The sequence below is a fragment of the Lepidochelys kempii genome, chromosome 10 (assembly GCF_965140265.1).
Source record: "Lepidochelys kempii isolate rLepKem1 chromosome 10, rLepKem1.hap2, whole genome shotgun sequence".
NCBI lineage: Eukaryota > Metazoa > Chordata > Testudines > Cheloniidae > Lepidochelys > Lepidochelys kempii.
The window spans coordinates 58155427-58169331 of record NC_133265.1 but is presented as its reverse complement, the minus strand read 5'-3'; the positions used below and the strand labels follow the sequence as shown (position 1 = coordinate 58169331).

Here is a 13905-nt window from a genome sequence, read left to right as displayed (position 1 = left end):
TAACTGTTTACTTACAAGTTGTAGAAAACATAATGCAATTAGGACACAGTTTAAACTTACATGTGGTATTCTCCCCAAGTCTTTTTGGTCTTACATTTTTTTGGTGAGACTTCATGCAAGTTACAAAATGCATCCAATCATCAAAACTGAAGACACAATTTCTACATTCTAATATGTTTCCTCTAAAATACATAGCCCTCACAGTCTCTTACCCAAAAGTCTTAGTAAAGGGATAGGCTGTGTAAAAATGCTTGTAAGTTCCAATGTGTTCATGCAGGCTCCTTTAAGATTTAGATCACAGTTTGGCACTCTTCAGTTCTTTCTAAACTCCTTTTCTAGTGTACCTTTTAGGTGTTCATTAAATGAAATAAAGTGGTACAGATAATGAGACTAAAATGTTTTAAATTATCTGTGATAGAAGATTGCATATCTACTTGCTGTCTGTTTCTAGCCTTTGAACTTCATCTTATTTCCATTAACTGTAGAGATGTTCAGTTCAAGATTATCAGTTATTTTTTTATCTGTTGCTTTGGTAATCTAAAACTGAAAAATCTCAGTAAGTTGAGTTGTGTTGTCTCCCTCAAAACCTAAAAACGTAGTTGTTGAGGGTTCGGAGAGGGTAGTGTTGAATCAGTCCTGCTTCTCTGAATAATTATTTTGGATCAGATTTGGTAGATGCTTTTCACGGGCTTGCATTACAGATTTGTTACATTATCACTACTGTATCCCTTTTACTTGTGTATATACTATAAAATGCAAATACAGTTTAATAAAGGCAGTTTTTTAATATATAAAGGTAATAACTTATAAACAAAAAATGAATTCCATGAGTGCAGGGGACTGGACTAGATGACCTCTCGAGGTCCCTTCCAGTCCCATGGTTCTATGACTCTTGTATGAAAAAGGCAATATCAAATGTACATAATCCAAACTGTTGATTTTTCTCTCCCCTTCCCTGCTCCAGGAAGTATTGATGAAGATGTTGTAGTGATTGAAGCATCCTCCACTCCCCAGGTCACTGCCAATGAAGAAATCAATGTTACCTCAACAGACAGTGAAGTGGAAATCGTAACAGTTGGAGAAAGCTATCGGTAAGATTAGCCTCTATCTCTTTGTATGGTGGGTGAGTTGAGTGGGATAGTTTATCTCCTGTGTAAGTAACTTAAAAAAAAATGCTAACCTCCTAAAAATGTGGATATCAGTTTAAAAAGCATGTTATACTTTGTGTGTGTGTTTTGTATAGTCTTCATTAACAGCCTGAAAACAAGCAAGAAGTAATGTTGTTCAAAATGGTTTGTATGTATGGAGGATATCCATATCAAAATTTGATTCTCATTTCCACTAGTGATCCTTGGTTTTAGGACGTTGGACAAAATCCACAAGGATGTTACAGATGTCTGTCTGTCCTTGCAGAGTGTCTGATGAGCCACAAGTTCTCCAGGTTGAGAATTTGCCTTCCTACTAGAGCTAGATGCTTTTGTCAGGCAACTTTGCTTGAAGCAGAAAACTTGGCACTGACATGTGGAGCCACTCAAGTGCCTCTGCAACAAATATATACATATCTATTTGTTGTTGAGGGTGTGTTGCAACTTCTAAAACTTGAAGGATTGTAGAAATCATTTTTAGAAGGTGGTTGTAACTTTTTTATCAAAGCTGATTTCTGATGAAATTAACTAAGGGAGTTGCATAGACTCAGACTTCAAGGCCAGAAAGGACCATCCTCTAGTCTGACCACCTGCACATTGCAGGCCACAGAACCTCACCCACCCACTCCTGTAATAGACGCATAACCTCTGGCTAAGTTACTGAAGTTTTCAATCCTTGTTTTAAAGACTTCAGGTTACAGAGACTCCACCTTTTACACCCTAGTTTAAACCTGGAAGTGACCCATGTCTCATGCTGCAGAGGAAGGTGAACAACCCTTAGGCTCTCTGCCAATCTTACCTGGGTGAAAATTCCTTCCTGACCCCAAATATGGTGATCAGTTAGACCCTAAGTATGTGGACAAGACTTACCACCCAGACACCTAGGAAAGAATTCTCTGCAGTAACTCAGAGCCCTCCCCATCTAGTGTTCTGTCTCCAGCCGTTGGAGATACTTGCTGCTAGCCATCACAGATCAACTACATGTCATTATAGGCAGTCTCATCATACCGTCCTCTCCATATATATATCACGATCAATCTTGGAGACAGTTAGGTTTTTTGCCCCCCTTGGAAGGCTGTTCCAGAACTTCACTCCTCTGATGGTTAGAAACCTTAATCTAATTTCAGGTCTAAATGTGTTTATAACCATTTGTTCTTGTGTCCACACTGGCGCTTAACTTAAATATCTCCTCTCCCTCTGTGGTATTTATCCACCTGATGTATTCATAGAGAGCAATCATATCTCCTATCAGCCTTCTTTTGGTTAGGCTAAACAAGCCAAGCTCTTTGAGTCTCCTATCATAAGGTAGGTTTTCCTCTCCTCAGGTCATGCTAATAGCCCTTCTATGCACCTGTTCCAGTTTGAATTAATCATTCTTAAACATGGAGACCAGAATTGCACAGAGTATTACAGATGAAGTCTCACCAGTGCCTTGTATAATGGTACTAACACTTCCCTGTCTCTACTGGAAATACCTCACCGGATGCATCCTACGACTGCATTAGAGTTTTTCATGGCTGCATCACATTGGCAGCTCATAGTCCTGCTGTGATCAGCCAGTACACTCAGGTCTTTGAATAATAATATTTAACAAGAATGACAAAATGATATTCCCGCAGAGTCATTTGGTTTGAATAAATTAACTGCATTCTAATCATAAGCATCTACTTCTTTGAGCGTGCTCCTTAAAGCAGTAGTGGGTCACTTATTTGGAAGTGTGTGTGTGTGTTTCACAGAAATATCTGTTAATACAACCCCCACTTCCATAAATGTATTTTATAGGTCTGAAACATGACATTTGCTTCAGATTAGTCTGTGCACCAGCAAGATTACAGTCCTAATAGGCAACATAAAACAAGATAACACACAGTGGGAAGGAAAGGGAGGAGAGACAGGATAAATCAACTTTATTTTTTGCACATAGTATGGCCTGTAGCTCTTTATCTTAATTTATTTTCGTTTTTAAAATCATGAATTTTCCTTTGGAGTACTGTTTCTTGTTGACTCTGCGGTTTTAGCCCTTGCCTATTTTCTCAGTCTTGTGCATTTTTAACTCTTGCCCATCATCTTCAGAGATGCCTGCTCAGTCCACGTTAATGTACATTATTAAGAGCTGCAGCAGTATTTTTCAGGATGCTTGGAAAGATTTTTCAGATACCTCTCAAACTATCACTTTAAGCTTTCTGTGTATTGTAGATAACCTTTAAAGCGTCAAAAATGTGCCTAGATTAAGCTGATTGCATTTATAGACCATTAATTCAAGGCTTGATTAAAGATGGATGGGATTCGTTTACATATTCAGCTTTTTCTCTGCTCAGCATAATTAAGAAAAGGTTTGTGTCGTAGCCAAAAGGACTAAAGGAGAGTATCAGATAAAGGCTAGGAGTACTTCTGGCACCTTAGAGAAGACTAACCAATTTATTTGCCACAAGTACTCCTTTTCTTTTTGCGAATACAGACTAACACGGCTGTTACTCTGAAAGATAAAGGCTAGTGTTTCTCTTCTCCTCCTCCCCCAAATACATGAATCTGGCTCCCATTGATGGCAATGGTAGCCTTGCCAGTGGTAGCAAGATTAGGTCAAAGGCCTGTTCCTTTTGATGCATTTTGATGACATCTGTCAATAAGTTTTAGATTGTATTGAATTTGCCAGCTCCTTCAATATGCAGATTACTAATAAATTTAAATCTTTAATGGCGTGGCAAGGGTAACAGTCTGTTCTTCTACTGTTTACTACTGGTCTTCAGCTACGAGGAAAAGACCTCCTTCTAAAACAAAGCACTGTATCCTTGGCAACTTTCAGTTGAACACATGCATGTAATTACTTTGTCTTTCTCTACAGTTTTATATATTTGTGTTTTATAATAGCAATGCTGATCTTCAGCTCTAGGATTCAGTCATCTAATGACTGAAAGAGGTCCTCAACTCGGCCTTAAGCCTTAGGTTTTTCCAGGCAATCATTAAATGCCAGAAAATGCCCTCCCTACCAGTCAATTATTCTTTACTGTGGTGAAGTTATCTTAGCCCTGGTCTACACTAGGAGTTGAGGTCGAATTTAGCAGCATTAAATCGATTTAACCCTGCACCCGCCACATGATGAAGCCTTTTTTTTGACTTAAAGGGCTCTTAAAATCGATTTCCTTACTCGACCCCCGACAAGGGGATTAGCGCTTAAATTTGCCTTGCCGGGTCGAATTTGGAGTACTGTGGACGCAATTAGACGGTATTGGCCCCCGGGAGCTATCCCAGAGTGCTCTATTGTGACCGCTCTGGACAGCACTCTCAACTCGGATGCACTGGCCAGGTAGACAGGAAAAGGCCCACAAACTTTTGAATTTCAATTTCCTGTTTGCATGGTCATCTGCAGCTTGCCATGCTACCCAGAGCTCATAGAATCATAGAATAGAATCATAGAATATCAGGGTTGGAAGGGACCCCAGAAGGTCATCTAGTCCAACCCCCTGCTCAAAGCAGGACCAATTCCCAGTTAAATCATCCCAGCCAGGGTTTTGTCAAGCCTGACCTTAAAAACCTCTAAGGAAGGAGATCAGCAGAGGTGACCATGATGGAATACCAGAATCGCAAAAGAGCTCCAGCATGGACCGAACGGGAGGTACGGGATCTGATTGCTGTATGGGGAGAGGAATCCGTGCTATCAGAACTCAGTTCCGGTTTTCGAAATGCCAAAACATTTGTCAAAATCTCCCAGGGCATGAAGAACAAAGGCCATAACAGGGACCCGAACCAGTGCCGCATGAAATTTAAGGAGCTGAGGCAAGCCTACCAGAAAACCAGAGAGGCAAATAGCCGCTCCGGGTCAGAGCCCCAAACATGCTGCTTCTATGATGAGCTGCAGTGCCATTTTAGGGGGTTCAGCCACCACTACCCCAGCCATGTTGTTTGACTCCTTCAATGGAGATGGAGGCAACACAGAAGCAGGTTTTGGGGACGAGGAAGATAGCTCACAGCAAGCAAGCGTAGAAACCGGTTTTCCCGACAGCCAGGAACTGTTTCTCACCCTGTACCTGGAGCCAGTACCCCCCTGAACCCACCCAAGGCTGCCTCCCGGACCCGCCAGGTGGAGAAGGGACCTCTGGTGAGTGTACCTTTTTAAAATACTATACATGGTTTAAAAGCAAGCATGTTTAATGATTAATTTGCCCTGGCATTTGCGGCTCTCCTGGATGTACTCCCAAAGCTTTTGCAAAAGGTTTCTGGGGAGGGCAGCCTTATTCCATCCACCATGGTAGGACAGTTTACCACACCAGACCAGTAGCACGTACTCTGGAATCATTGTAGAACAAAGCATTGCAGTGTATGTTTGCTGGCATTCAAACAACATCTGTTCTTTATCTCTCTGTGTTATCCTCAGGAGAGTGATATCATTCAGGGTCACCTGGCTGAAATAGGGTGCTTTTCTTAAGGGCACATTCAGAGGTGCCCGTTCCTGCTGGGCTGTTTGCCTGTGGCTGAACAGAAATGTTCCCCGCTGTTAGCCACGGTGAGGGGTGAGGGGCTAGCCACTTGGAGGGGGGAGGCAAAATGCGACCTTGGAACGAAAGCACATGTGCTGTGTATGTAATGTTAACAGCAAGGTTTACCCTGAAAGAGTGTAGCCATTATTCTATAAAATGTGTCTTTTTAAATACCACTGTCCTTTTTTTTTTCTCCACCAGCTGCATGTGTTTCAAGGATCACAGGATCTTCTCCTTCCCAGAGGCTAGTGAAGATTAGAAGGCGAAAAATTGCACTCGTGATGAAATGTTCTCTGACCTCATGCTGTCCTCCCACACTGACAGAGCACAGACGAATGCGTGGAGGCAGACAATGTCAGAGTGCAGGAAAGCACAAAATGACCGGGAGGAGAGGTGGCGGGCTGAAGAGAGTAAGTGGCGGGCTGAGGAGAGGGCTGAAGCTGAAAGGTGGCGGCAGCATGATAAGAGGAGGCAGGATTCAATGCTGAGGCTGCTGGAGGATCAAACTAATATGCTCCAGCGTATGGTTGAGCTTCAGGAAAGGCAGCAGGAGCACAGACCGCCGCTACAGCCCCTGTGTAACCAACCGCTCTCCTCCCCAAGTTCCATAGCCTCCTCACCCAGATGCCCAAGAACACGGTGGGGGAGCTTCCGGCCACCCAGCAACTCCACCCCAGAGGATTGCCCAAGCAACAAAAGGCTGGCATTCAATAAGTTTTAAAGTTTTAAACTTTTAAAGTGCTGTGTGTCCTTGTCCTTCCCTCCTCCACCACCCCTCCCAGTGCTTCTCACCTCCACCACCTGTCCCGGGCTACCTTGGCAGTTATCCCCTTATTTGTGTTATGAAATAATAAAGAATGCATGAATGTGAAGCAACAATGACTTTATTGCCTCTGCAAGTGGTGATCGAAGGGAGGAGGGGAGGGTGCTTAGCTTACAGGTAAGTAGAGTGAACCAAGGGGCGGGGCGTTTCATCAAGGAGAAACAAACAGAACTTTCACACCGTAGCCTGGCCAGTCATGAAACTGGTCTTCAGAGATTCTCCGATGCACACCGCACCCTCCTGTGCTCTTCTAACTGCCCTGTTGTCAGGCTGCGCGTAACCAGCGGCCAGGCTATTTGCCTCAACCTCTCACCCCACCATAAACGTCTCCCCCTTACTCTCACAGATATTGTGGAGCGCATAGCAAGCAGTAATAACAGTGGGAATATTGGTTTCGCTCAGGTCTAACAGAGTCAGTAAACTACACCAGCGCGCTTTTAAATGTCCTAATGCACATTCTACCACCATTTTCCACTTGCTCAGCCTGTAGTTGCACAGCTCCTGACTACTGTCCAGGAGGCTGCCTGTGTACGCTTCATGAGCCGTGGCATTAAGCAGTAGGCTGGGTCCCCAAGGATAACTATAGGCATTTCAGCATCCCCAACAGTTATTTTCTGGTCTGGGAATAAAGTCCCTTCCTGCAGCTTTTGAAACAGACCAGAGTTCCTGAAGATAAGAGCGTCATGTACCTTTCCCAGCAATCCCACTTTGATATTGGTGAAACGTCCCTTGTGATCCACCAGAGCTTGCAGCACTATTGAAAACTACCTCTTGCGGTTTATGTACTCGCCGGCTTGGTGCTCCGGTGCCAAGATAGGGATATGGGTTCCATCTATGGACCCACCACAGTTAGGGAATCCCATTGCAGCAAAGCCATCCACTATGACCTGCACATTTCCCAGGGTCACTACCCTTGATATCAGCAGATCTTTGATTGCATTGGCTACTTGCATCACAGAAGCCCCCACAGTTGATTTGCCCACTCCAAATTGATTCCCGACTGACCGGTAGCTGTCTGGCGTTGCAAGCTTTCACAGGGCTATTGCCACTCGCTTCTCAACTGTGAGGGCTGCTCTGATCTTGGTATTCTGGTGCTTCAGGGCAGGGGAAAGCAAGTCACAAAGTTTCATGAAAGTGCCCTTACGCATGCGAAAGTTTTGCAGCCACTGGGAATCATCCCAGACCCGCAACACTATGCGGTCCCACCAGTCTGTGCTAGTTTCCCGGGCCCAGAATCGGCATTCCATGGCATGAACCTGCCCTATTAGCACCATGATGCCTGCATTGCCAAGGCCCGTGCTTTGAGAGAAGTCTGTGTCCATGTCTTCATCACTCTCGTCACCGCGCTGATGTCGCCTACTTGCCCGGTTTCGCTTTGGCAGGTTCTGGTGCTGCATATACTGCTAGATAATGCATGTGGTATTTAATGTGCTCCTAATTGCCAAAGTGATCTGAGCGGGCTCCATGCTTGCTGCAGTATGGCGTCTGTACAGAAAAAAGGCGGAGAACGATTGTCTGCCATTGCTCTGACAGAGGGAGGGGCGACTGATGACATGGCTTACAGGATTGGCTTACAGGGAATTAAAATCAACAAAGGGGGTGGCTTTACATCAAGGAGAAACAAAAACAGCTGTCACACAGAATGGCCCCCTCAAAGGTTGAACTCAAAACCCTGTGTTTAGCAGGCCAATGCTCAACCACTAAGCTATTCCTCCCTCTTGTATTTCAGGCAGGACTTGAGGGAGGGAGGGGGGAGCAAATGCATACAAAACAAATCTGGTCTATTTCTTGTTTTGATCCAGTCCATCTATCTTTTACATCTTTGGCTGGCAGCAGACGGTGCAGAAGGACTGCAAGCCATCCACATCTCTTGGCTGCTCGGCAGAAGATGGTACAATAGGACTGCTAGCCATCCATATTTCTTGCCTGCTCACCATAAGATGGTAGAATAGGACTGCCTGCAGGACTAAAGAGAGTGACCTGGTCGAGTCACTCCTAATGTAGTCCCTGCACCCATGTCTGCCCAGGCGCTCTTGACTGACGCGGCCAGGAGCACCTCGGAGATGACGATGGTGGCTACCAGTCCTATTGTACCGTCTGCTGCCACAAGGCTATGGGTTGCTGCTGCTGTGTAGCAATGCAGTACCATGTCTGCCAGCACCCAGGAGACATACGGTGACAGTGAGCTGAGCGGGCTCCATGCTTGCCCTGGTATGGTGTCTGCACAGGTAACTCAGGAAAAAAGGCACGAAACGATTGTCTGCCGTTGCTTTCACAGAGGGAGGGAGGGAAGGAGGGCCTGATGACATGGACCCAGAACCACCCGTGACGATGTTTTTTGCCTCATCAGGCATTGGGATCTTAACCCAGAATTCCAATGGGCAGCAGAGACTGCGGGAATTGTGGGATAGCTACCCACAGTGCAACACTCCGAAAGTCGACGCTAGCCTCAGTACTGTGGAAGCACTCTGCCGAGTTAATGCACTTAATGCACTTAGAGCATTTTGTGTGGGGACACACACAATTGACTACTTAAACGATTTCTAAAAAACCGACTTCTATAAATTCAACCTAATTTTGTAGTGTAGACATACCCTTAGTACTTCCTATTCAGACCAAAGTCATGTGGCCTGGTCAGGCACATCACAGCGTTTCCAGAATTACAAATTTTGTTGCTGTTCTGCTGAACAGAAGGTGCCATCAGCAGTCTTAAAATTCCCACTTAATTCAGAGTTTTAGTTTCAAATATTGTGAATAAACTGAACATTCTGACATAGTTGTTCACCACTATTTAGAATACTGTTCAAAGCAAAAATAAGTGTCTGTCTTATGTTCAGCTTCACATAACTCTCATATAGATAAAGCAGGTTACATTTTTTAAAAGTCAAGGATGTGTTTTGGAGGGAAGTAAAAATCTAAGTCAAGTGAGAATAAAACATGAAAATACAATATACAGTACTCTAATTTATAGTATCACTTTTCTGTCTAATCTAGAAGATAGATTTTCTTACAATACCTATTTTAAATGTATTGAATAAGTCTTGTGTAAGGAATGGGTAGTGTTAACACACACACACCCCCAACCCGGATAGGTCATGGTAGTTTATGAACTTGTCATTTTGGTTTCAGTAATTTGGATGGCTGTAAATTTAAAAAGAGAAATTTTACAACTTCTTTGATTCACAAAGTTTTGAGGTTTTTATGTCTATTTTAGGTATTTTGCCATCAAGTTAAGTACATTTGTTTTCTGTATCCTTTACAGTTTCTATACCCAATATACACCCCAAAAAATGGAGGTCAGCTGGTGTAATGCTCTACTTATCTCATATAATAGAAAATGCAGCCTTTATTTAATTTTTAATGACTTTAGGTTCTGATCCTGCTAATAGTTGCACGTCTCCTTAACTGTACTCCTGTTAGTCATCCCACTTACTTCAATGATAGTAAAGGTAAGTACATATGTTTTTGTGGAATTGGACTCTTATAACAGAGCATCTTAATTCAGTGAGAGAGGATGTTCAGTGTCACAGGAAATCTTAGCTTTAATTTTTTTTAAATATTCCCTTTTGAAATTTTTCGAAGAAGTCAAAGGATATTAGATATGTCTCTTACTAATATTAATGGAAGGTATATCTAAACCCTTTAGACTACTCAACCCTTGGGTTTTAAATTTCCTGTTAGAAAACTGACCTGAGGAGTCCCAGGTACAGCTGAATTTGCTTCATGACATTCTTCTGCATAACCTCTATGGAAAGAGGTCTGAGAGATTATATTAAGAGACATTTGTGGAAGGGAGAGAGAGGGAGGTATTAACAATAACTTCTTTAGTAAATGATGATGGTTTGTGTCTCTTCAGCTATTTTTCAGTTGACAATATTTTGCATGCTAAGTAGGTACTTTCCACTGTAGAAATGTATGTTATATTCTAGCTCTATTAATACTTGACTATAAGAAGACTGATAGTGAGAAAAAGATCTGTCATTTTGTTACCTGCAATCCTACTTAATGAATGAATTATATGGCACATGCGGTATTGCAGAGAAGTACTGTTTACTGCAGATTTGGGAGTATGTAAAATATTTCCATTGTTGCCATCAAATCTGTTATAGTTAAAACATGGATTATAGTAATTCCTGTGTTAAGCTATTGATCCCCTATTAAGTGATGACTCATTGAGTAGTTATTCAGTAGTATTAGATATTAGCTTTAGCCCTATTGTTTAAAAGGTGCTTGTGAGCAGCTAACTGTATTTTTGATGATTTAACTTTTATTCAAGTTTGTCACTAGACTTAAGTAATGGTAGTTTAAAATTTGTCCCTCCTCTGGGGGGAATTATATTAGGATTGAGACATGGAGTTAATCTTCAGATATTTGATCGTAAGTGATATTCTTTCTCTTTGCCAAAACTAACGTAAAAATCATATTTAAAATTCTGAAGTGCTAATGGCCTGAGAATTGAAAAGTTCAGTATTTTAAAAAACATTAAATTTGTTAACCTCAAAGTGGGAGATGAAATAAGTATGAGAGATCCGAAGTTGTGACTTTGTATAAGGAACTTGTTAGTATAAGGAATCTGTTTGTGGGAGACTTTTGAAGTTAGTTGATCTCTACTCTCTTGTACAAGTAAAACAAAGAAAGGTATTACTTCTTCAAACACTGTTTAAAAGGTGATAGTGTATCAAAGAACCCTTAACAAAGTACCTAAATTATGCATCAGGTATATGTTTAATTTACAAACTAGTGAATTAAAACTGGAGCAAAAATTATGATGCTTTATAGTACTTTATTAAAAAAAAATCAACAGTGCGCGTCAACTTTTTTTGGTGGTAATGAGATGGGGAAATCTTCTTGGAGCTCAGCTGACTGTCAGTATGTTGAAATTAATCCCTACTGGCCACTCATAGTCAAAGAATTACTAGTTAAGGTCAGAAAGAAGAAAATGTAATAGTAAACAAAGCACTTAAATTATTTGGTTCATGGTGAGCCCTTCTTTCAGATGATGGTTACTCGTGGTGAGGGAGGAGGATACTGAGGGAAAATATGCCTGCTAGAACTGTGTAAGGAACAGTAATTCCATTTTGTGGAGGATTTTGAGAGCAACTTGTTTTTTGTTTTGATTTGGTTCAAAATGTTTTGATTTTTGTAGCAAAACCCTGCAAGAATTAGTTTCTCAGATAACAAAATGTTTAGTCCCAAATGTCATAACAAAATATTTTGACCTGGAACAGAAATTCCACTAGTGGCCATGTTGTGTGTAGTTTTCAGTGTGTCATTTAATCAGGGCAGGGAAGAGGGGTAGCTGAGGAGTAGGACGCTGACTTTTTAAAACAAACAAATGGACTAGGACGAGTGGTGGTGGTGGTGGTGAGGTGAAAGAGGAGTGGGGCCCCTTACTACAAAACTCTCCCTCTCCTCCAGTGTTTGGGAGCACTTTTCTGTGGTGATGGGGCTGTCAAACATGGCTGTCTTCCACTACTGTGAAGGGGGGGGCCTCTTGAGACTCCCCATAGCATCTTAGTACCACCTCCTTAGGTGGACCACAGATTGCCAGTCTCACAGACTGCATCCACTATGAATGCATTGAGGCTGAGAGCTGTTGTTGACAGCAGTTCCTGCACCTTGTAATGCTATCCAGAAACTGACTCACAACCAGATTGAGGCAGTGAGTGAAGCTAGGGATGTGGAAGAGACCATTGTGCTCTGTCTTTATGATTACTCCCTTGTTGCTGCAAAGCCAGCAGAGAGGGACCTTAGCCATTCCTCTATGACATCATGCAGCTTTTCCAAGATTATGCTGAAAACCATGACTGTGGCATGCTGTCAACTGAGGATGTACATGTTGCCAGAGCTGCTGCCAGTCTCTCTGCTGCTCCTGACCTAGTAGGCTGTAACATATGTAGTCGGCTGTCTGACCACTGAGCCATATGTGAGTAGTCAGGTGTACCCTTCTACATTCAGTTACCCAGACCATACTGTTCTGCAATTCTTAAAGTAGCACACTGATCTGATACTGCCTTGTTAGTAAAACAGGAACATCTAGGAATCTGATACAAGGGGACTTAATCTCACCCTCCACGTAGGAAAAAGGAAGTATGTCCATACCTACCATCTTTGCACATTCTGCTGCATGCTCCTGGACTTAGCTGAAAGTACTTGAGTGCTTGTCCATAAGTATTCCACCACTCAGTTCCTTCTCACTACCCACTGCTGCAAGACTGAGCTCCTCAGTGTCTGCATCTTTATGCATCCCTTTTTGCTCTTAGCTGTAAGTATGTGTACTCCCTTCTTTTTCTTCTCTGACTGGGAGTGTCCTGGTATTGGGACATAGGGAGGGATGTTATTAAGTCTCCTAGGTTTAAGTATTGCCCCTCTTGGAGACTGGCAGTTCTGGTAAATGATGGGCACATAACATGCCATTTTGTTTAGGAGAAGTACATCTCTGATAAATGTGTGGTGTGCAATTCCTTTTCTAGAAGGTCCTTGAAAGCTAGAGAGGCAGATTTAAAGATAATTTTGTTAGATCTATCTATGCAGCTAGTCACTGATCTGGGGAGGGCAGACCCCCTTTGAAAAGTTTCACCTCAGTACAGGAGTGTCCCCATCGGCTTCAGATCCAGTAATTCAGCTCCAATCTGGAAAGACCGGTGATGGCTTCAGACAGAGGTAGGGCTGATAAAACCTGGATCCTCAGATAAGAAGGGGCGTTGCTAATCTGAGAAAAGCAGGGACAAATCTCAATGGGAGTTTCCCAGCGAGAAGAGGTCTGTCATCTCACCTCTTTGGTTCTAAGGGGACTTTATGGATTGATGTGGGTAACCACTCTGAGGGAGCGTGGTACTGGGGCTTTGGGACTACTTGGGGACTCACAATCCGCTGCTGCCAGGGCATCAGGGATTACCTGAGCACAGAGTGCTTTGGAGTCAGTTACTATGGTACAGACCTCATCAGCACTACTCCCCTAAACGCTACTTGCTTCTACACAGAGTGTCTGTACCAAGTGCACTGGCATAGCCAACCCTAAGGTTTGTGGCACTGCCTCTCTCAATACAAAAAAGCATGCAGTAACAATGGACCTTCAAGTCTTATAAGAGTCAGTCTCCCTTGCTATCCACTGGACTAAAAATCCCTCTTGTGGTACTGATGCCTTTTATGTCATTGGCACAGAGTACTGTTCTGGGGCTTATGTCCTGTGGAATCCTAGTACTCGGGCTTCTGATGCTTCCCCTTCCTCCCCCTCCCCCTTAGGTTTAGAATGTTCATTGTCCTCTTCTGACGCTCAACACAACAGGGAAGGCAGGGAAGGCTCCCTTACTTATTACAAATCTGAAGGGGTGTGTCAAGGTTCCTTCCCCACTCTGAACTCTAGGGTACAGATGTGGGGACCTGCATGAAAACCTCCTAAGCTTACTTTTACCAGCTTAGGTTAACACTTCCCCAAGGTACAAACTATTTTACCCTTTGC

General features: G+C 42.9%; 1 protein-coding gene across 6 annotated transcripts in view; it reads left to right on the top strand.

The window, feature by feature from the left end:
• Positions 1-13905, top strand: part of RNF111 (ring finger protein 111) — a 91659-nt gene that overhangs the window by 19331 nt on the left and 58423 nt on the right. For all 6 annotated transcript variants that reach the window (XM_073303734.1, XM_073303733.1, XM_073303732.1 and 3 more), the window contains one exon: positions 965-1091. In XM_073303734.1, coding sequence (XP_073159835.1) covers positions 965-1091 — 127 coding nt within the window. The remainder of the gene's footprint in view (positions 1-964; positions 1092-13905) is intronic.